Source organism: Eublepharis macularius, chromosome 8 (genome assembly GCF_028583425.1).
Source record: "Eublepharis macularius isolate TG4126 chromosome 8, MPM_Emac_v1.0, whole genome shotgun sequence".
NCBI lineage: Eukaryota > Metazoa > Chordata > Lepidosauria > Squamata > Eublepharidae > Eublepharis > Eublepharis macularius.
In genome coordinates this window covers 60277277-60299755 of record NC_072797.1, presented here as the reverse complement: position 1 = coordinate 60299755, position 22479 = coordinate 60277277, and the positions used below count along the sequence as shown (strand labels likewise).

Sequence of the window (22479 nt, the reverse complement as noted above, 5' to 3'; positions counted from 1 at the left end):
AAAAAGAAAAAAGATATTTATGGACTATTACATTTTCAAGAGACTGTGATTTACCATTGGACTTAGGCCACCAACAGTGAATTGTATACTGGGAACAACATATACTGTTTGCTGCCTATGGCCGAGTCAGGGGAGCCCCGGGAGCCCGTGAATAACTGACACCACACCAGAGGTTGGGATAAAAACAGGCCACAACTTTATTAACAGCATTGAGGAGTATTGGCGCAGCATGAGGATCAGATCCCCCAAATAGCATCAGCTGACCCGCCTGTCAGCTGATGGACCCCAGCCCCCCCCAGCCACCAGCTGAGAGGGGGGACCAAGGAGTGGCATTAAGGGGGAGACCACCCGGTGTACACCCTTTGGTGACTCCCCTGCCACCTGGAAGTGAGGAGCCTTGGCAGCCCCCGAGCTGGGCATGCCCCACCATGCCTCACCTCCAAGATTCCTTATGGGAATCCCCTCCATGGGGGGCCTGAGCCTTAGGCCCTGACCCCCCCAAAATGGGATCTGATCCAATGCCCACCGCCACAAGAGCCCACCGAGGCTCTCCGCCAACACTCCTAAAGCTGTAGCCATTCCAGCAGGCCGTCCCTCAGGTCCTGCAGCCAGATGTCCTGCCCCCAACTTGAAAGGTGAACCCCGTTAGCACGGAAAAGGGGGGCCAGGCGGTATGAAATGTCCCAGTGGGTGATCAAAAGACCCCGGTTCTCCAGGATATGCCGGCTCATGGCGTGAGCGAGTCTCTGCCTGATCCCATCGACCTTCTTGGGACAGCGGGCCCCCCGCCAAATCCGCCTCTGAAGCAGGTCCGACCAGAGGAATGCAGTCCCCGGAAACAGTTCCTGTAGGAAGTCCAGGTCTGCACACATGGAGCGCTTCAAATTGGGGCCCTCACGCCTGCCCAAGTCATTCTCCCCCAGCTGGATCACGATAGCGTCTGGTGTTCTCTCCCGGCGGATCTGCTGCTGAAGCATCGGGACCAAGGCCTCCCAGAGCATTCCCCGCACACCCAGCCAGCGAATCTGCAAGCGGTCCTCCAGTCCCAGGTGTCGCCCCCAGCCTGATGATTCCGCATATTTCCCGGCCCAGTGCACGATGCTGTGCCTGCAGATCCAGACGGTCTTTCTAGGCGCTGTAAGGTAAAACATATAGACACCTGGAATTAGAGAGATGCCCCGCCGGCCGGCCGGATATACGAGCGGAAAGCCCAAGACCGCCATCGGCCGATGGCCTGAATGGCGGGGCTGGGGAGGCCCACACCATGTGCCACTGTGGCCGCCCCGATGCGGAAAGAGTGCGTGCAAAACTCAGCCGGGGGGAGCCCGGCCGCCTGCAAGCTGGATCGCAGGACGGCCACCAGCTGGAAACGGGTAAGGGGGAGCCGTCCTTGTGAATCAAGAATGGCCCCTGTTGGGGCGGCCGAATGTTCTGGTAGGCCCCGACTGCCCGCACCGGGCACAAGAGCTGATCCCCGCACTCATTCAGGGAGATGGTGTGGCCCCTGCCCCGTTGGTCCATCTTGGAGCGGCGCACCCTGAGGGAGACCCTGCGGGGGGACCAGGAGACGTCGCCGATCTCCAGGGCCCGGCCAGACTGATCCTGGTGGGAACTGGCCACCAGCTCACTGACCCTGAAAGCCCCGAAAAAAGCCAGGGTAAAGGCCGCCCGGAAAAGAAGGGCCTCGAAAGTGGACCAACAGAGAACGGGGACCTGCCGCAAGATCCCCCCAAGGATGGGTAAGGTGATGGGCCGCCTCCGGTCGGGGGAGGAGGGGGCCAGGCGCGCCCAGCCCTCCACGGCCCGCCGAGCGATGAAGCTATCGCACGGGTCCGGGAAGCCGGCAGCCTTGCTGAAAAAAGATATAGCGGCCATGTCCCCTTTTATGGTCCTGGGGGCCCGCCCAAGGCCCCGCAGATGGTCCAAATAGCGGAGCACCAATTCCTGCGAGGCTGGCCAAGTCGCCCGCGCCCCCAACCCCTGAGCGAAGGCTGAAAATCTTGCCACCGCTGCCGTGTAGGCACGGAGCGTCGACGGCGCTACCGAGCCTAATACCCCCTGCATTATGGAGTCACGCCAATCCGCCACAGCTCCTCCGGGAATGGGTTGGGGGTGTGAAGAGCCTCCGGTGCCAGTGCGAAGAACCTCTCCATCTGGAAGCGAGACAACGCGTCTGCCAGGCCGTTATCTACACCTGCTACATGCCGGGCCGAAAAAGTGATGTTACAAACCAGACATCTTAGAACAAACTGCCGGACAAGCCGCATCACCCGCTCAGAGCGAGAGGACTGCCTGTTGATTACCTTCACGGTCGCCTCGTTGTCGCACCAGAAGGTGACCCTTTTATCCCGCAAGAGCTCCCCCCAGATGGAGACCGCTACCAGGATAGGAAACATCTCCAGGAACGTGAGGTCCCTGAGGATCCCCAACCCCTCCCAAGACGGGGGCCAGCGCTGTGCGCACCAGCGCCCCCTAAAGTACACCCCGAAACCCAAACTGCCCGAGGCGTCTGAATGCACCTGTAGGCCTGACCCTGGACAGAGAGGGTCCTGCCAGAGGGACACCCCGTTGAACCCCCCCAAGAAACTGAGCCAAACCCGAAATCCGCCTTGATACCCCTTGTTAGGCGGATGCGATGATGGGGGGCGGACACCCCCCGACAGGCCCAGGCCAAGCGGGCACAGAAGGCCCGCCCGGGGGACACCACTCTGCAGGCAAAATTCAGGTGACCGATGATAGACTGTAACTCCCGCAGGGTGCACTTTTCGTGCAACACGACCCCGGACATGAGCTCCTGTAGGCGGGCAAGCTTATCGGCAGGAAGCCGGGATAACCCTGCAATCGAATCCAGCTCAATACCCAGGAACGTGATGCGGGGGGCGGGACCCTCCGTCTTCTCCCGAGCCAATGGCACCCCCAGCTCCTCCGCCAGCGCTTGGAAGGTGCCAAGGCGGGCCGTGCAGCACGCCATGTCAGGTGGGGTCATTATCAGGAAGTCATCTAAATAATGCGTAATTAGTGGGGATCCCATGCGATCCTTCGCGGCCCACTCAAGAAAAGTGCTGAAGGCCTCGAAGCCTTGTCGACATACCACTGTTCCTGAAACTTGAACCCCAGCAGGCAATGATCCTGCGGGTGGACCGGCCAACGCCCGGGCTCGCAAGACATTCCCCAAGTGGTTGGTGAGGTGCCACCCCCGGTCAGGAAAAGCCGCCTGGACAACCCCCATGTAGACTGTGAAGCCCTCCCAACCAGTTCGCAAATGTGCGCTCCATGGGCTCCTTCCTATCCCTGCGCTTCTCCCGCCTGGACGCTGGGGCGCACCTCCCATCCTCGGCTTCTGGCCTAATCAGCGACAGGATGTTAACATAGTATCCGTCCAGAATTCGCTCTCTCACCTTGCGGGACAGGTGAATGCCCAGGGGGTCCTCCTGATCCGTGTAGGAGGCCACTAAAGGAAGGGGCTCCTCCTCACCCCAGACTGCCCGGGGATCGCCCTCCCCCCCGCGAGCCTTGGCCCTCCTACGTTGAGCCCATGCAGGGAGGCCAGGGACGCCTGCAGCCACCCCCCAGTAGTCTTCCCCTGGGGCCCCGTCCTCGGAGGATGAGGACTCACCTGAGGTCTCATCGCGGTCTGTCTGCTCCTGCCTCTGGCGATGGGTGCTCCTCTTCGATGTCTTCCTCCTCTTGGACCCCCTCCGCCGCTCCCTGTTGCCCGACTCCTCAGAGGTGGAGGGGGAGCGCTCTTTGCGGCTCTGCTTTCTTGCCTTGCCTCCCCTGGCTGCTCTGCGAGCTCGCTGCTGGGGGACCTCGACAGACTCCAGGGCAGGCTGACCCACCCCAGGCCCGGAGTTCCCCAGGTGCTCCACCCGGGCCGTGAGGAGCTCCAGGGCCCGGGTGATGCTTTGCAATGTGCTGGGGTTGGTGCCCTCTGCCGCCTGCTTGGCGCCCCCTTTAGCCCCCCCGCGGCCTGTTGTAGAGGCCGACTTCTGTGCCTTCCCCCTAGTGCCCGTGGGTGTCTGGGAGGCCTGGGGCGGCTGGGCAAGCCCGGCTCTCCCGCCCTGGCGGTGGGCATGCGTCCGCCTCCCCCCAGCCCCGGAGGATGAAGCCCAGGAAGGAGGCATGCGAGGAGGCGCAGTGCTCTGAGCTGATTTTTTAGCCCCTCTTGCTGCCTTGCCAGTCCCCTTGCTGGGGGCCGCACGTGTCCCCCCCCACCGGAGGCCTTCCCCCTCCCTGAGGAGCCCACCCCGCCTGCTGCTGCCCGCTTTGACGGGGCCATGGCTAACGGGGCTGAAGGTAGCCCCCTTTCCCTTCTGAGTGGGAGGCAACGTTGGAGGCCCAAAGGCGTGCGGCCTCACCACCTCGGGATTCTGGAGCACGGGGTTCAGCTAGGCCCCCTGCTCGCAGGGCGCCGTCGTCGTCTTTCGCCGCTCCTGGACCTCCGCTGCACGTGGCTTGCTGACCGGAGCTTCTATCTTCCGCCGGGCCCGAAGTCTCACCGCCCAGGCGCTGCGCTGCAGCACGAGGGGCTCAGCTAGACCCCTCCGGCAGCCGGGACAGCTTCGCCTCGCCCGGGCTTCTGCTGGTTCCTCCCGCTTCGTCCTCGCCTCTTCCGCTCGGCTCCGACGTCCTCCGATGCTCGCCACCGACGAAGTGTCCCCGAGCCGTGCCGAGCCGAAGAGGAGGGGGGCGGGACCAGCAGCGGGTTAAATACCCAACTGCCGGACCAGAGGGGAACCTGCAGCCAGTCAGGCCCCGCCCCCCCGTCCACCACCCGGGCCGCTCCTGATTGGGCGGCCGGGGTTTGAACGGATTGGACGAGGGCCTGCCCGAGGCATGCTGGGCGAGCCCTCAAACATGGCGGCCGGCCCGGGCCACGCGCTCCCCCCAGCCACCAGCAGCAAACAGGACCCCAGGTGAGTCTGAGGTCTCCGCTTTCTATTTATGAATATTGTCTTTTAAATATTTATAAGTATTTATTGGAATGCACTAGACACTTTGCACTTTAATATATTATTTAAATATTTATTGTGGTATTTTGTTTTTGTCTCTATCTCCAGTTGTGGATTTATCACCAAGTTGTTGTTACGGTTCAACAGCAGCCACCCTGCAAATGCCAATGTAGTGTAGTGGTTAGAATTTCAGGCTAGGATGTGGGACACTCAGGTTCAAGTCCCCACTCTGCTATGGAAGCTCATCGGGTGGCCTTGGGCCAGTCACACACACTCAGCCTAGCCTTTCTAACCAGGTGGTTGTTGTGAGGCTATAACTGAGAGGAGAATGATGTAAATTGCTTTGGGTCCCTATTGTGGAGAAAGGCAGAGTATTGAAAACAGATAATAGGTTGGTTGGTTACTGAAGGAGAAATGGAAGCAGGAAAAGATGAATATATGGGGGCTAGCAGAAGGAAGAAATGAGGAAATAGTGTGGTGAAGCACAGACAGAGAAAATGAGGTTCTCCCCATAAGTCCTTGTGGGTTCCTCACTGTGCAACTGGGTCCTGCCCAACAGTTGGCACTATGGAACTGGGCCTGGGCTGGGCCAGAACGATGCAGTTTTCCCAGAGAGAAGCCACCAGGAGGGAAGCAAGGAAAGCTGAAGACAGGAAGTCAGATAAAGGTAGGTTGGCCAGTGGGTGGGAAGGAGAGAAAGAAGCAGGAAAAAGAGAGAAGCTATGGGGCTTTCAGGGAAAGCTGGACAGGGGAATTGACATGCCTTTCAGGTCCCCCACTTGTATCCATCCTAATTTTTTACAAATTTAAGATATTTTGTGGCATTTTTTAACAACATTGTAAAAGGTAAGAATAGAGAGCAAGCAAAGTAGATGCTATTGACTCTTTTTATTTAAGAGCACATGAAACTTTTATGCGAAAGCTTTGGTTGACTGGAATGATACGCACATTTAAAATGAGGCATTTTCAGATAGAAAAACAATAAACATGACATGTACATTCATAGGTGTGCAGGACAAACATTACCCATATTACAAAGTTACATTATAGAAAAGGAAATATTTGCAATGAGAAGTTGTGAACCCATTACATATTTGATATCTTAAACAGCACTTGAGAATTTCTGATATGACCCATGGAAAGTCAGCAAGACTGTGGCAACTTAATCAGCAATTACACCTTTGTAGAAAATTGCTGGATAAGAAAAGGAAAGAGCCAGTCTTCTTAGTGGTTTTATTTGAAGCTAGGACTCTAAAATTTAACAGAAAGCTACTGCAGCTAATGAGTCATTTTTAAATATAAGTTAAAGTAATTATCAGAAATGTATTTGAGAGAGCAATAAGTATTTGACAAGTCATCAGTCCATACAGGAAGCTATAAGACAACTTATCTCTAGGCGATGGCCAGCAAACTGGAACATTAAAAAAAATCAGTTGAGCTGCTAAATATTTTGTCAGCTCTCATAAAATGTTCAATTGTCTTTAATCAGCATTTGAAAACAGTAAAAAATAAAGAATAGTGGGCTAATTCCCAAATGTTCAGAGAATTTGAATTTGGTAATACTGCAATTTCTTTTAATTTTAAAATATAACAAGTAGTATCATCTGCAGATATATAAAGTTTACAAGCATGAAATGTTAACAGGCCAGCTGTTTCTTTTTTTCCTTATAAAGCTCATTTATCCAAATGTGGATTATTCTGTTAAGCAATATTCTGCAGAAACCTGTGGAGAAAGCAACTTTTCAACAAAACAGAAAACCTTAGGAAGTACATAAACAGGAAATCCATAAACAGGAGTCTCTCTCTCTATATATATATTAAAGCACAGATATTAACAATCAATGTATATTTGAATGTCAAGATCTGATGTAAACATACAAAAAGCATGGAAATTCACAGACATGCCACCCATAACTTCCTAGCATACTTAAAAATATAAAAATGTTTAAATTTAATAGAAAGCAACATTCTCTTTGGAAATGTATCTAAATAAAAGATGCTCCCTGGTCAAGAGTAAGTGTGCCAGGACGGTAAGAATTAGCTCATAACTTATGAATACTTGAACTTTGGACAACAGACTTTTAACTGACTAAGCACTACCAGTATTGCTGTAATGTGTTCTCTTCCAGCTGTCTCAGAATAGAAGAGAGGAGGTAACATTTGTAGAAACCATTTGTAAAACTGGAGCAAGGCATGAGAATCTAGCACAAGATAAAAATCTTAGATCTGACTTGATCTGAATTCAGCATGAATCTGTGAAGTGGGGTCAAGGAAAATGTTCTTATTCCTTATCAAGTTGCTGCTGGGGCGGGGGGAGAGAAGTGACATAGACCATCAGTGAGAGTGAGGACCTTAAACTTGGGTGAGGTGACCATGTGCTAAGACATTTAGTATTGGAGAAAAATGTTTCCCTGTGAAGCCATTGGTTCTAGTGCTACATGTCTTTCTTCTCTAGTCTTGTCAAGTGGAAAGGAATTTATATATAATGGTATGAACATTTCTGATTACTGTTTTAGGCTGTTGGTCAATTGGAGTGAGTACAGATTTTCTGGGAACTGAAATGAATGAAATACACCTTTATAACTGGCATCTGAACGAGTTATTTCATTAGCACTTACGTGTGACAAAAGTTATCTGGTACAGTCAGCAGAAGAGACCCTACAGGGAGTAGAACGATGGATCTTCCTGGTTGGTGGTTTTAAGTATTTTCCACATCATCAAAATAAAAAATTCGCTGCAATCAGGAAGGCATGGGATCATTCATTAAGTTCTCTTTTCAGCAACTGGCTGTTCAAAAGATGGATGCTTACTGGGGCCATGTTAATATGATATGGCAATGAAAAAGATTTCCTTCCTCACACTGGCCTCTGCTGCAGCTGAGAAAGTTGTGTCTTTTTCTGTCCCTCTCTGTCTCTTTCTTGACAGCTCCTACTGAACAAAGTAATCTATTAGGCTGTTTTGGTTTTGCTGTGTTTGTGTGAATTTAGGACAATAAAGATGGGGGGGGAAGTTGTGCAGTTTGTCAGGTCAGTTCCTTAAAACTATAGATGTAAACCTCTTTGCTTTTCATATTTTAGAAACAAATCAGTACAGAAATAATTTTCTATACAGGAAAATACATTGATACAAACAGAAATGAAAAGCCTTTGAAAACTAACTTGTTTTTCTACAAAGAAATGTACACTGCAACAGATGGTGAGAGCAGATCCTTCCAGTTTTGTCAGAAGTGTTTCATTTGTTCAAGAGAGTTTAAGTACCAACATTACACAAGTATTGTTTTTTCTCTTTTTGGCTTTTCAAGCTGCAGCTTTTAAATATCAGTAGGTGGATGATCAATGGAACCTGGACATAAGCAACACAGAAGAATGATTCTTACAGTGTGTATATATATATAAACACAATGAGTATAACCTGGCTAGTCCTCAACTTTAGCCAGATTATATTATGAAGTCCTTGGATTTCAAGAAAGGGTACTTAAAATTGTGCTTATTTCTTCCGCTGAAATTAATGGAACTAAAAGTGGATCATGCCCAACAATTGCTTTTCTCAGACTTGACTAGAAGTCAAGATCAAGAAGATCTGGAACTATTTTCAAATCAATATTTTCTGTCCATTTACACACAAACCACAGTCTCATAGAATAATTTATACAAAGTCGGTAAGTTTTCACTAATCATCCTGAAACCTTGGGATATATTATTTCCATCACATTTTATGTTTTTAAAGTTTGGAGACAAATACTGTTATCACCCTGCAGCTGAGAATGTTGTGTCTTCTTCTGTCCCTCTCTGTCACAGCTCTCCACCAATCTCCACTCCCAACATACAATGTATGGGGAAAGATTAACAGTCTATCTGAACTGAAGATCTAATTTTAGAACTTTTATTCTATGCACAGACGGGCAAATGAGGAAGACTCATAAAAGGGAAACAAAGAACATGAGAGATGCAGTTTCTCCAAACGTAACAAGGCTTTTTTGGTTACTTTATCTCCCTTATAAGACAAGTCACCCTGACCTAGACAGCCCAGGTGAGCCTGATCTCATTAGATCTCAGAAGCTCAGCAGGGTCGGCCTTGGTTAGTAATTGGATGGGAGACCTTCAACAAAGATCAGGGTTGCAGAGGCAGGAAATGGCAAACCACCTCTGTTAGTCTCTTGCCATGAAAACCCCACCAGAGTTCACCATGTCAGCTATGACTTGAGGGCACTCTCTACCACCATAAGACAAGTCACATGTTCCACAGTTCATAGCTTAGAGATGCCCTAGCTGAAAAAGGACCCCGTGCATATTTCAGGGGTTCAATGGGAAGGGGGGTTTCATTTTAGGCCAATCAGACAGTGAGGGGCTTTTGGAAATGTTTTCTCCACAAAGGTCCAAGCCAAGTACTTTTGGAGTGATGAGCAAAACTAATGACAAAATGCAGAAGTTTCTTGTCTAAGGCATCAGAGAGGTCTGATTGGAGGAAACTCTCCACTGTCCTCCCCCAGAACTGCATTCTGCAGTGATATGGATAGTAAGGTATAGTGTCATCTACATATTAACGGGATCTGATTCCACAGTTATGAATGAATTCTCCTAAAGGCTTTACATACAAGTAGATGTATGAAGATGACTGGGGAAAGCAATGGCAAACCACCCTGTAAAAAGTCTGCCAAGGAAACGTTGTGATGCGACATCCTCCCATGGGTTAGTAATGACTTGATGCTTGCACGGGGACCTTTACCTTTTTACAGGTAGAATAACATGGGGGATAAGATGGCACCCTGTGGAATCCCACAAGACAATTCCCACTCTGGAGATGGCTGGTCTCCAACACCAACCTTTTAAGTCTGTTCCATGAGAAATTATTTAAACCAGTCCAAGGCACATCCCTCGATACCCGTTTCTGCCTATAAATGCCTTAGTGAGATGGCATGGTCTACTGCATTGGCTGCGGATAGATCCAGGAGAAGCAACGAAAAAGCATGGCCTTTGTCTACATTCAGGTGGAGATAATCAACTAAAGCCATCAGAGTTTTGGCTTGAATCCAGACTGAAAGGGGTCCAAAGCAATAGAATTATCCAAGAAGACCTGGAGCTGGTCAGCTACTGCTCTTAATCATGTTGCCCTGGAAGAGCAGATTAGAGACTGAGCGAAAATTGGCCACATCATTTTTGTCTAGGGGTGGTTTTTTAAGCAGCAGGTGGATAACTGCGTGTTTGAATGGCTGAGGGAAGGTACCCTTAGTATTTATGATAGACCTTAAGGGTTCATTTATGTGGTCCTTACATGTTTTTAACAGCCAAGATGGGCAAGGATCCAGCACACAAGTAGTGGACTTCTTAGATGTCAGGATCCTGTCAAAATCCATTATTGTAATTGGGTCAAAGTGGTCCATATGTGAGCCAGATAATGTATGAGGCATTTCTTCCCCTCTCCTATATACTTTCTGTAGTTGTACGCATGATCCTACCGCAAAGTTTCTATCCTGTTTAATAGTCTTAGAATTGCTTATGCTCTGTTTTAGCATTTCTTCAACTTTGTATTGGATTCTTGCTAGTCTGAAATCTTTGCAAATTTGAATTTATATGCCCTATTACATTGTTTATTGAAATGTCTTTGAAACTGAAATTGACTGTACTGATTCACATTGTGTAATCTGCCTTGAGTCTCAGTGAGAAAGGTGGACTATAAATAATGTAAATAAATAAATAAATGACATTGTTAATTAAGCAAATATGTAAAATATACAGTAATGTGAGAAGAATTTTAAAAGAAATGCTATTCTGAAACATAACGTAAATGGCACTTATCAGCATAACGAACACATAGCATTGATAAATTTTTGAACTGGAATTTTTTTTATACTGGAATGTCAAGATGATTTTTGAGTTGCTAAACTTACCCTGAACTATCAGAGCATTTTAAACATTATAGTTCCTTACACACAAACAAATTGCGAGTGAAGGTTATATTGTTCAGAAATTTGGCAGCTCCAAACATGATGTATGCATGAAGACATTGCAATGAAATGTTCTGAATAAGCTGATCACTAGTGAATGAATCAATATAACTATCTGAATCTACTTGCACACAGGAGATAATGATTAACGAAATTCCTGAATATTAAATAATTTCTTAAATTTTTAGACATTGATTACTGCTGTGATTCTGCTAATTAGGCAAACTGTTTTGAAAGACATTTTGAGATTTAAAATGAGGCTTATAGCACCTTGACTTATTTTTAATCATTTCACAACCCTACCTCATCCCGCTGCAGTGCTTCTGGGTCTAGCAACATGTGAATTCCCTTGGGAGAAAGATCTTCTGGAACTCTTTCCCCAGAGAAACTCATCTACCCCCTTCTGCTGCCGTCTTCTGACTTTTTTCTCTTGTCTGTTCTCTGTCATCCCTCCTCCCTGTCCTATGTTTTAATTTTTGTTTTTATGTATGTGTATTATATGGCACTGTATTGTGTATTTTTGCTTGATAAGTGTCATAATGAGTTGGTTTTTTTTTGTTTTTAATGGTTTTTAAGATGTGTTTTTTTTCTATTATGTATGTTTTGAATCTGTTAACTGCCTGGGTGGCAGCAGGGCAGAAAGGCAGGGTATATATGTTGTAAATAATCAATCAATTAATTAAAACCACAACCTGATATTGTACCAAGGAGAAGGGTGAATATGGCCCTGACTCTCCACAAAACAGGGGCACCTGTCAAAATGGTTTGCCCATGGAGGCTCATGAATCTTTCTGCATTCCAAACTGCTCTGGGTATTACACTATTCCAAACACAATCTCAGTTGAGACTCTGGTGGGAGCTTGCAAAGTGAAGCTTCTTGAAGCCACTGACAAGACTGCTCCTTGACAATCCCTCCCTGCTTGGGGCAGACGCCAGCCCCATGGTTTACCACAGAACCAGGTGGCCTAAAGAGGGCTGGAAGATGTCTAGAAAGGCACTGGCAGAAAACTCATGCTGAATCTGATTGAGATACTACAGAGCCCACTGGAAAACCTATGAAGTGGAAGTGATAGCAGCAAAGAAACTTTATTTCTCTGCAATTATTGCATAAGCCAGTTTGTAGCCATATCATTTGTTTAAGCTATCTCAATATCCTTTGACTTCTAAATCTGAACCTTTACTGGCTCAGGAACAGACAATGAGCTGTGACAGCTTTGCAAATACACTGTGATCGGGATTCCAGCTGTAATAAAGAAAAGGAAGAAGAAATTAGGGGTGTGCGATTCGGTATAGCTATATTGAATATATAGCCAGATATATGCCTAATCAGCATTCTTTCGCTGTACCAAATAAAAACAAGGAATCCTGAATATTTAGGATCCAAAATATATCTGAGATTATCTAGCAACTGCAGCTCCAGCTGTTCTAAAATGGCTGGCTGCTTCCAAGCGGTTTTATAATTTCCTGGGCTTTTCCCCCCAAGGAAGAGGGGACTGAGGCAGGAGAAATGAAGAGTGAGTGAGCAATGGGTGCAGGAGCTTAAGTTGTCTGGCCAACTGGGATTCTTTGATGGGAGAGAGCCTTTTTCAAATTCTGCAAAGACGTAAAAAGCAGGCCTGGCTCAGAGCAGGCTCCATTTTGTGGAAAATTTCTGGAGATTAGAGAGACTGTGCTGTGAATGCTTGCTGATCCTCAGCTGCTCTCTGGCTTTTGGATTAACCACTGCCTGCCTGGATCTTAGATTACTGTTACCTGCCTGAAGGAATACCTGATGAGGAGAGGAAGGATCTGCCTGCCTAAGGAGGGCCACCTGGGAGTCTTAAGACTCATTTTTCCCTGTTTTTTGGGGGGAGGAGGCAGGGTGGCCCTTATGTGGGTTTGGCAGAGGTAGGGTAAGGGAGAAAGGGAAACCTTTTGTTAACTAAAATTCAATATTGATAAATAATTGTTTCTGTTGTGGGGAGCCAGTTTGGTATAGTGGTTATGAGCGGTAGGACTCTAATCTGGAGAACAAAGTTTGGTTCCCCACTCCTCCACTTGAAGCCAGCTGGATGACCTTGGGTCAGTCACAGCTTCTTGGAGCTCTCTCAGCCCCACCCATCTCACAAGGTGATTGTCGTGAGGATAATAACAACACACTTTGTAAACCATTCTGAGTGGATGTTCAGTTGTCCTGAAGGGCAGTATATAAATCAAATGTTATTATTATTGCTAGCTATTTTAGGAGTTGCTGTCTGACTGTCTTGTGGGGGGGATTGGTTTTTTCCTAGTTATAGAGATTTTGGTTGTTTGTTTGCTGCTTTTCTTGGGAAAGTTGCTTTATCACCCTGGTTAGTGGAGTTTTGGGACTCTCTTGTTGGGTCATGCTCTGAGTGCCAGTAGCTTGTCGCTTGCTCTACGTGAACATTTCAAAAGGCTTTTAATGTAGGCCAGGTGTTGACCTCCTTGGACTTCGGAGATGTGAATTTCTGGCCCTTGAGCTCACCCCAGGGATCCAGAGAATGTTGGAGGAACTGGAGAAGAGGATCTCAACAGGTAAGCCTTCTCTGGTTTCCTCTGAGGCCATCAGCAGGCCTTTGAAGAAGAAGCAGGAGTAGAGGATGAAGGTAGAAGAGGAAGAGATGGAGGAGTTGCTCCCCAAGGTGCTGCCATCTTAATCCCTTCATCCTCAGCCTTCTGCCCCTCTAGACATGCCCTCTGGACGCCTAACAGGAGGTGGCTCCTGGGGTGCCCACAGCTGCAGAGCAGCGTGGGTCCCTGACATCTCTGCCATTTGGGATTCTTTCCAGAAGATGGACTCCCACTATGCATGTGCCAGCATTGTAGGGTACAGATTAGTAAAGGGAAAGATATGGCTCATCTCTCAGCTACAGGGATCTGCAACCACTTGGAGAAGCATCACCAGGCAGTGCTTCTTCAGGGGGAGAAACAGGTTGGTGCTACACAGCTGCCAGCAAGCCATGAAAGGGGTTGTCCTGCAATCAGCTCTGGCACTCCCCCCGGCCTCCTGTAGGGAAGGGATACCAAGCTTCTCTGACAGAGATAGCTTGGGGGGTTGGCACAAGTGCGCTGAGAGGGGTGATCCAGAAGGCAGGGAAGAAGATCACTTGCCGCATCACTAAGATGATTGCTCTAGATGGACATCACTTGACCATGGTTGAGGATGTTGGCTTCCGTAAGCTGCCACAGAAAGTCAGTCCTTGGTACATGCTCCTGTTTGCACCATACTGAGTAGGACCATGATGATCTCCCTTTACACAGCTTCCAAGGAGTATGTGAGAGCACAGCTGTGCCGTGCTGCTGGGAGAACTGTGAACTTCACATTACATATCTGGACCTGCCCTAAGTTGCGGCATGTGTACCTCTCACTGATTGTGCAATGGTGGCAACCTGATGAATTTCTGGGTCAGAGCGAGATGAGTAGTGTCAGGCAGGGTGAGGGCTGCCGGGCCAATTACTGCTAGACCTTGTTCTATGCTGAGGTTCTCTATGAGGCACACTGTGGACAACACCATTGCTGCCATCAAGAGCCAATTAGTAGGATGGGTTGGCAGGGACATCATCATGAGATACGTGGTGACAAAAACATCTGTGCAGCAGCAATGAAAGTAGGCCTTAAAAGCATTTACTGCATCCGGGGGCGGGGAGGACTTTGCAAGGACAGGATCCTGGCATCTGTGAAAGCCATTACTTCGCCACTGCATCCTTGCCCATATTATCTGTTAAAATCATGTAAGGACCACTCAAATGAGCCCTTGAGGTCTATCACAAATCAGTCACCAACTCAAGGCACCTCCCCTCAACTGCTCAAACAGGCAGTTATCCACCAGCTACTTAAAAAATATCTCTAGACAAAAATGATGTGGTCAATTATTGCCCAGTCTCTAATCTGCACTTTCTGGGCAAAGAGATTGTGAGAACATTGGTAGTCCAATTCCAGGTCTTCTTGGATCTCTTGTGATCGGGACCTTTTTTCAATCTGGTTTCAGATACGGCTCTGGGACAGAGATAGCTCTGGTGGTTTCAGCTGATGACCTCTGTCTGAATAGAGATGAAGGCTACACTTCTTTTTTGCTCCTCCTGGATCTATCTGCAGTCTTAAACACAGTAGGCCCTACTATCTTGCTGAGGCATTTACAGGAGTGGGTAGGCATGTGCCTTGAACTAGTTTTAAATCGTTTCTCATGGAACGGACTCAAAGTGTTGCTGTTGAAGACCAGCTATATCCAGAGTGGGAATTATCTTGTAGGGTTCCACAGGATGCAATCTTATCCCCCATGTTTTCAACCTCTATGTAAAGCCTTTAGAACTCATTTGTACCTATGGAATCAGATGCCATCAATAAGTGGATGACATAAATCAGTATGGTAATGCAATAGAAGTCCTGAGTCACTGCCTGACAGCTGTGGTCAAATGGCTAAAAGTAAACCAATTGAAACTGAACCCGGACAAGATGGATGTAGTGCTGGTTGGGAACACAGAGATCTTGAAGGACACTATTCTCTCCACTTTTGATGGGGTTCAGTTGACTCGGTTAAGAGATTAGGGGCTATAATGGATGCAGCACTGGTGCTAGAGAAGCAGGTTAATGCAGCTGCAAAAAAAAATGCCTCCAACTCAATCTAGCCAGATGATGGCCCCCTACCTTGACATGGCTGATCTGGCCACCTGGATCCACATCATGGAAACATCAAAACTAGTCTACTTTAATGCACTGTACATAAGTCTTTCCTCAAAGATGATTCAGATACTCCAGTTGGAGCAGAACACTACAGCTCAATTATTATCAGGAGCTAGGAGAACCACACACATTACTCCCCTTCTGTAATCATTAGCTACCCTCCGTTACTGGGCTCAATTCAAGGTTACGGCTATTGCATACAAAGCTCTACATGGCCTTGGTCCCACCTATTTACAGAATTGCCTTTGTCCCTATGCTCCACAACTGCAGCTTTGCTCATCTGAATAGGGTTTTCTGTAGGTACCACTCTGCATGTACTGCTGCTTGTACATGCGCATTCTCTGTAGTGACCTCCACATTATGGAATGGTTTACCTGAAGAGGCCAGGAAAGCTCCTACTCTCAGGGTTTTTCATATACTATGCAAAACTGAATTATTCAGGACGATTTTTTTACACAGGTAATAGGGCTGTGCTGTGAGGAAATGGCTCAGAGAAATGCTTTGGTAAAGGGATAGGAACTGCAGACTATACTACTATGTACTGTGTGTTGCTGTAAGTATGCTCCTACTGGGTAGTTTCTGTGTCGTTTAATGTGTCATATCAAATTGCTTATGTCTTAGTTCAAAATTGTTTCAGCTCTGTATTTGGATTTATGCTTGTTTTCAGATTTCTGCAATCCATACCTTATTATATTGCTTATTGAATGTCCTAACTGTTGATTTTATTGACTTACACTATGTAATCCACTCTGAGTCTCAGTAAGAAAAGCAGACTATAGATAACACAAATAATTTTTTAAAAAATTTCCTCCCAAGGAACCTATATTTATCATCACTTGCTTTGCTAGTATTAATCATGCTCATCACATGGAATTAATTTTTTTTTCAAATATTACATACCCGAGGAAGGCATTTCCACACTTCGACGATCCATAAAATCTTCAAGTGGTGTTGGCTGGATTTTAGCAGGTGTGTACATATTTAAAGAACTTTTTCTTGCTGATATGGCATTCACATATGATGGAGAAGCTAAAAGGATAAAAAAGGATTTTAAAAAGGATTAAAAAGTTAAACAAAGTTGTTCTCTCCTTATTTCCCATGTATCTCTGCATTATTTCTAAAATAATTAGAGATTATATTACACCAATATAAGCAATATTGCTTTTTTGATATCAATATTAAATTTGTTTTGAGAATGGATGCATGTATGAATGGTAGCATAAACATATTCTGCCCTAATAATACTATTTATCAACATGAATCTTAAGATTGCTGTCAATGCTTCCTTAGAATGGATAAAAATACTAATCATGTCTTCTAAGAAACTAATTTATAAAACCTTAAAAGCTATGTCACTAGACTGAAGTTGGTATTCATGCACATAGCAAATGTTAAGCTTCATAACTGGTCATAGAACTGACAAGAAATGTAGAAGCCAATGTTCCAAATGAAATAAAAGACTGATTTGGTTATAGATGTCATCATGCCCAAGATCCAATAACCTGCTTTAGATGCACAGAAGGGGTTTCATTACCCCGCTCCAACAACAATTTCCCCCCTCCCTAACAGCATCTGAAACATTCCTAAGTTTAAAACAAAGCTTGCAGCACAGAGATGAAGATAGAACATAAAAGCTTGACTGGATATGCTCCTGTGGATCATAAACAACATGCAAATGACCCTTGTTACTATAATATTATTCTGCACAGCATGCAAGACAACCAACATCTTCTAATTATAATGTGCAACTAACAAACACTGAATTGCATTTTCTTTATTTCAAGTACAACTGAGAAAGTAGCGGCAGTGTGGCAATGTGGTAATATGCCTGTTCATGGAGAAGAGAGGAAATACTTATTTGATTAAAGTTGAGACTGTTTATGAGTCATACACCACAAAACACAATTCCTGTTTTAATTGCCTATGCTTAGTGAGTTTTTTGCAGTTTGAAAAATAGAAAACAGAGAAGTAATTACGAAGGGAGGTGGTGGACATCCGTGGAAGATTTTCACATGAAGCAGAAGCCGCAATGGAGGTAAGGAAGTCATCCACTTGCTTTAATGACAAGGAGTTATGGAGAGTTTCTAGAGGGCAGATAGAAGGCACCATGGAATACAATTCAAAGCCTGAAAAAGAAAGACAATACAGATTTCCAATGTAAAAAGAAGCAACTGAACCATCATACTGACAAAGCAGCAAGCATAACAGCCAGCATCCAAAAGGAACAGTGTGTATTAGTGGTACTCAAGTACTTCTTCATGCATTGGGGCTTTCTTGCTATCCATTTCTGTTTTGACTTTATGCACTGTGTCTTAGGCAGCTCCAAAGGACAGCTTGGATTGCTGGAGAGATTTCTGGGGGGAAGTGGGCAAAAAGGGCTGCAGTGAGAAGATGATAATTCACAAACAGCTCTTTGGATCCCATCCAAGATAAATGCGGAACATAAACACATTTAATCATATCACAGTACTTTAGTCACTACTTCAGATACCAAAGCAATACAGTGCTATTGCAAACTAAGCTCAAGATTCAGTATATGCACAATTCAAAAACATGCATACTGAAATGAATCCAAGGCAACAATTGTTTATTTATGTGGACAAAGTCCTAATGACACACTATAGGTTTCTTATACTTTTCATAGTTCCAATTTTCAAAAGACAGATCTAGGAAATTGTTCAAGTTAAATGCTCAGTATTTTCCAAGGATATTTCCATAGCCATCAGGGCTGACTTTTTCAGCTGAAACAACCGCCTGACTATGAAAGATGTTAAATGGCAGCTTTCACAGAAGAAAAGAAGGACAAACCCTTTCACAAATCTTTAAAATGTAGGAGCAATATGTCTCCTTCAATTTATTTCCAGCTTTACTAAATTTATAAGAGTTGCTGTAAAACCCAAATAAATATGAAATCCAGTGTGAAGGCAACTTAAGCACATTACTACTGATATACAGACTTAATGAAGCATGACTGTGAACTAATTCTGATGGCTCCCAACTAGACATGGGCATGGAACGGGAAAAAACGAACCACATGGTTCATGGTTCGTTCATTTTCATGGAACACAAACCACAAATTAGCTAAAATTGAGCCAGTTCCGAACCGGTTCGAGGTTTGAGGTAGCCCAAAACGGGCACCTTCACATTCACAGCCAAACTAAACAAGACTTTCCCAATGTTCAATACTCACCAAATTTGCAGGTGACCTAGTCCTTACTGTCTTCTAAAGACCCCCCCCCCAAGTTTCAGAGAGCTTGAACCCCGGGAAAGGCATGATCCATGGGTCCCCCCCTCCTGTCATTTTTCTTCTCATAGTGGCAAAAACTGCAGTGTCTGCTGGAAGCTACTTTGAGGGGCTACAAACTGACCTTCTCAATGTTGAATACCCACCAAATTTGCAGGGGACACAGTCCTCTCTATCCTCTAAGCACCCCCCCCCCAAGTTTCAGAGAGACTGAACCCTGGGAAAGCATGATATATGGGTCCCCCCTCCTGTCATTTTTCTGCTCAGAGTAGTAAAAACTGGAGTGTCTGCTCTAAGCTAGTTTGAGGGGCTACAAACTGACCTTCCCAATGTCCAATGCCCACCAAATTTGCAGGGGACCTAGTCACCCCTCAAGTTTCAGAGAGATTGCACCCCGGGAAAGGCATGATCCATGGGTCCCCCCTTCCTATCATTTTCTCTTCACAGTAGTTAAAACTGGAGTGTCTGCTGGCAGCTACTTTGAGGGGCTGGCCCTTTTCCTGGCTGGATGGGCCAGAGTTGGAGCTCTCCATTTCGCAGGGACAGCTGCCAATCAAGCGTGGAGGCCTCAGATTGGGGGCAACCAAAAGACTGCCACTGTTGCCTGGGCGACGGATTGAATGGAGCAAAGTGTCTGGCTTCCCGAACCAGCAACGAAATGGAACGGTAGGAAAAGCCGTTTGTTTCATAAAAATGTGGACCCGAGGAACACATTTCTTTGAAAACAAACCAGCCGTTCCATTCTGAATTTTGTTCCGTGCTTCGTTTCCTGCCCATCTCTACTCCCAACACAACTATGTACACATACAGTATCAATATTGTAATTATCAAAACTAAAGTTTTATTTAAATTGGTAAATTTCTTCCCTTATTTCAGTGAAAGAGTTGTTAATGAAGAAAAAGTCATATTTTCAGTTCAAGGTACGTTTAAAAATACAAAGTGAACTCCATGATCAGAAATATCTGTCCTCCCAAGATTCCAACACCTTTAATTAAATTTACTTTTCCTGTCTTAAATTTATAAATAAAAAAACCTTCATATAAACAAGCAACTTTGACACACAACATTTTTGTATCTTGAATAAATAAAGCAGCTAAGTTTCTGTGTGTGATTTAAATTACTTGTATTTAATACACTTTAAAAATCTTCTAAAAATAAAACACTGCTCATGCAGGCAAGCGCAAACCCTTTCTTTGCATTACAGTAAATTCCACAACAACTTCAGCTTTCCCTGACTGCAAAAAACCTCACATTTGTATGAATATCAATACAATTCCAAGAAGGAATTTAGTGTTACAATGATGTTATTTTGTTTATTAAATGAAAGTACTTGTGTCTATGTTAATACTTAGTCATTAAAACCTCAAAAAGATTTTCTATAAAGATCTTTAAAATGTAACATTATATTTAATATTTCTGCTTGCTTCTTCTAGCTTTGCCTACCCAGTCTACAAGAACCAACTAGCCACTTATGCACACACCCACCTTTTAACATCCCCCTTACTGAGTTATCAAGCATTAGAACAATGCTCTGAAGCAACATTTAACAGATCATTTACAAGGAACTGACAATGGAAACTGTACAATTACATTCATTTGTAATATATTTTTAAAAAGAAGCCACCAACAGATTGGGCACTATCCCTCTAAATGTTTGCTCTTTTGTAGTCATGAACAGACTTTGTCTATGGTAAAATCTCAAGTTTCCTTCAAAATGCAAGACAATGAAAGGGTTAGCGCAGCAACTTAAAAAGCCACCCTGCCGTCTTACATTTGAAAGCTATAAAGACATACCACTGGAGCCTAGAAATCCCTCAGAGGAAACCGACCAGCACCTATAAAGGTCTGGATGTTCTGTACAGAGGCCCAGAAAATAAGGTAGAACACTGTCAGAAGATAACTTGTTTCATCATGTTCCTTGAACTCAAGATGAAGGGATAGGGAAGACTGAAATGGGTTAAAGGTTGCATCATTAACTCAAAGTTATGGAAGTCATAAAAGAGGGTAAAGAAGAGACAATACACCACCAATATGTTTTCAAAGCAGGTATTGCCACCCCCAAGTATCTCAGGAAGTAAAATTTAGGTTGCAGAGTAATACATATAACATGCAGTAAATTGTGAAAGATGTAAGGAAACATTAAATCAATCAGTGCAGTCTATTAAGGAATACTAAACTCTTGAAAATTAGATTACAGTGTGCTCAGATACTGAAGATATGAAAGAAAATTTCCTAATTGCATAAACATTTAACATTTTTCTGTCCAAACCCAACTTTCAATTATTTTATATTACTAAACTTGGCTTTTTCTTTTTCTGATAATAGTTTTAGAGAAAATATCTGTATTTCTAGTTTTCTGGCTACTAGTGCAATACTCTTAAACATCTTAACTATGAATTAGTGCAGTGATGTTTATTAATATTCTTCACAGCTGAAGCAAACCGTAGATTTACTATGATCTACATTTTTCGGAGTAGATGTATTGGAGGACATAAACACAGATCTTCAGTTTCACTAAGACACTATATTATCTTACTACTAAATTCTGTTAGTGAATGGTATTGGAAAATTATTGAATAATGACAGAAAAAACTGAAGACGGATGTCTTTTTTTTGACCCAGAATTGTCAATTTAGTTTCTGTAATGGCAGAACTAGTTCAGTGACAAACTTGTATATGACATTTTATATATGAGAGAGGAAAGATACTTTCTAAATCTTTGATTTCAACAGTAGAAAAGAGAAGTTGGGCAAATATTAATGTATGTCCATGGACTTCAAGAGGAAAATACAATTTTAGATAATGCTGATTAAAAACAGAGTGCAAATACTGATATAGAGATAAAATATATGAAGTTACTGGAACATTGAACAAACTGTATAAATGCTTATTATTCTCTTGTTGTTGTTGTTGTTGTAGTAGTAGTAGTAGTAGTAGTAGTAGTAGTAGTAGTAGTAGTAGTAGTAATAATAATAATAATAATAATAATGGTAGGGGTATTTAAATTATGTCCTGTAGTCTATGTTGCAAATGACAGAAACATAAGCAAGATTTTCAGTTAACTTTTACTTTAAGTTTAGTACCATTTCAAGAAAGATGGTAACAAATTTTGGTTGTCATTTATAATGAATTCATGAATTCAGAGAGCATAGGGTTATTCACAGCAGATTAGTTATTAAAAACATAAGGAATCTGCATATCCAGAGAAAATAATACCTCCAAGCCTAGCTTCAGAGGAAAAATAACAGGGGATGGCAAGTTCCCTAGGGATTATGTGCTGCTCACTTGTGAAAACAAAATGTTGGAATATACAGAACTTGGGTCTGATTTAGCAAGACGGTCCTTAAAGGAAAAGAATATTAAGCTATGGAGAAAGAACTAAGAGGCATTTCAGACCAGAAAAGGTTTAAATATACACTAGATGTAGTCTTATTGGCTGAATCATTAAGAATAATTAATTTAACTCCTCCCTCACCCCCCCCCCTAAAATTTGGAAGAGTGAATTTTTAAAATTAGGTTAACAAATTAAAAGAGGAAAGGGGATTGAAACTATTCATATATCTAATAATCAAAAATTGGGATATGTGATTGGCTGGATTAGAAAGGATGGTGGTAGACAATAATGTGCATCCTGTAGTTTGGAAGGGATGAAATAAGG

The 22479-nt window shown here is 44.6% G+C and overlaps 1 protein-coding gene across 1 annotated transcript in view; it reads right to left on the bottom strand.

The window, feature by feature from the left end:
- Positions 1–5825: 5825 nt before the first annotated feature.
- The window catches only part of PPIP5K2 (diphosphoinositol pentakisphosphate kinase 2), a 203929-nt gene continuing 187275 nt past the window's right edge, over positions 5826–22479 (bottom strand). Inside the window, exons 29-31 of the mRNA XM_054986269.1 lie at positions 17554–17703; positions 16478–16606; positions 5826–8294 (exon numbers count right to left, since the gene is read on the bottom strand). Coding sequence (XP_054842244.1) covers positions 8263–8294; positions 16478–16606; positions 17554–17703 — 311 coding nt within the window. The 3' untranslated portion in view covers positions 5826–8262. The remainder of the gene's footprint in view (positions 8295–16477; positions 16607–17553; positions 17704–22479) is intronic.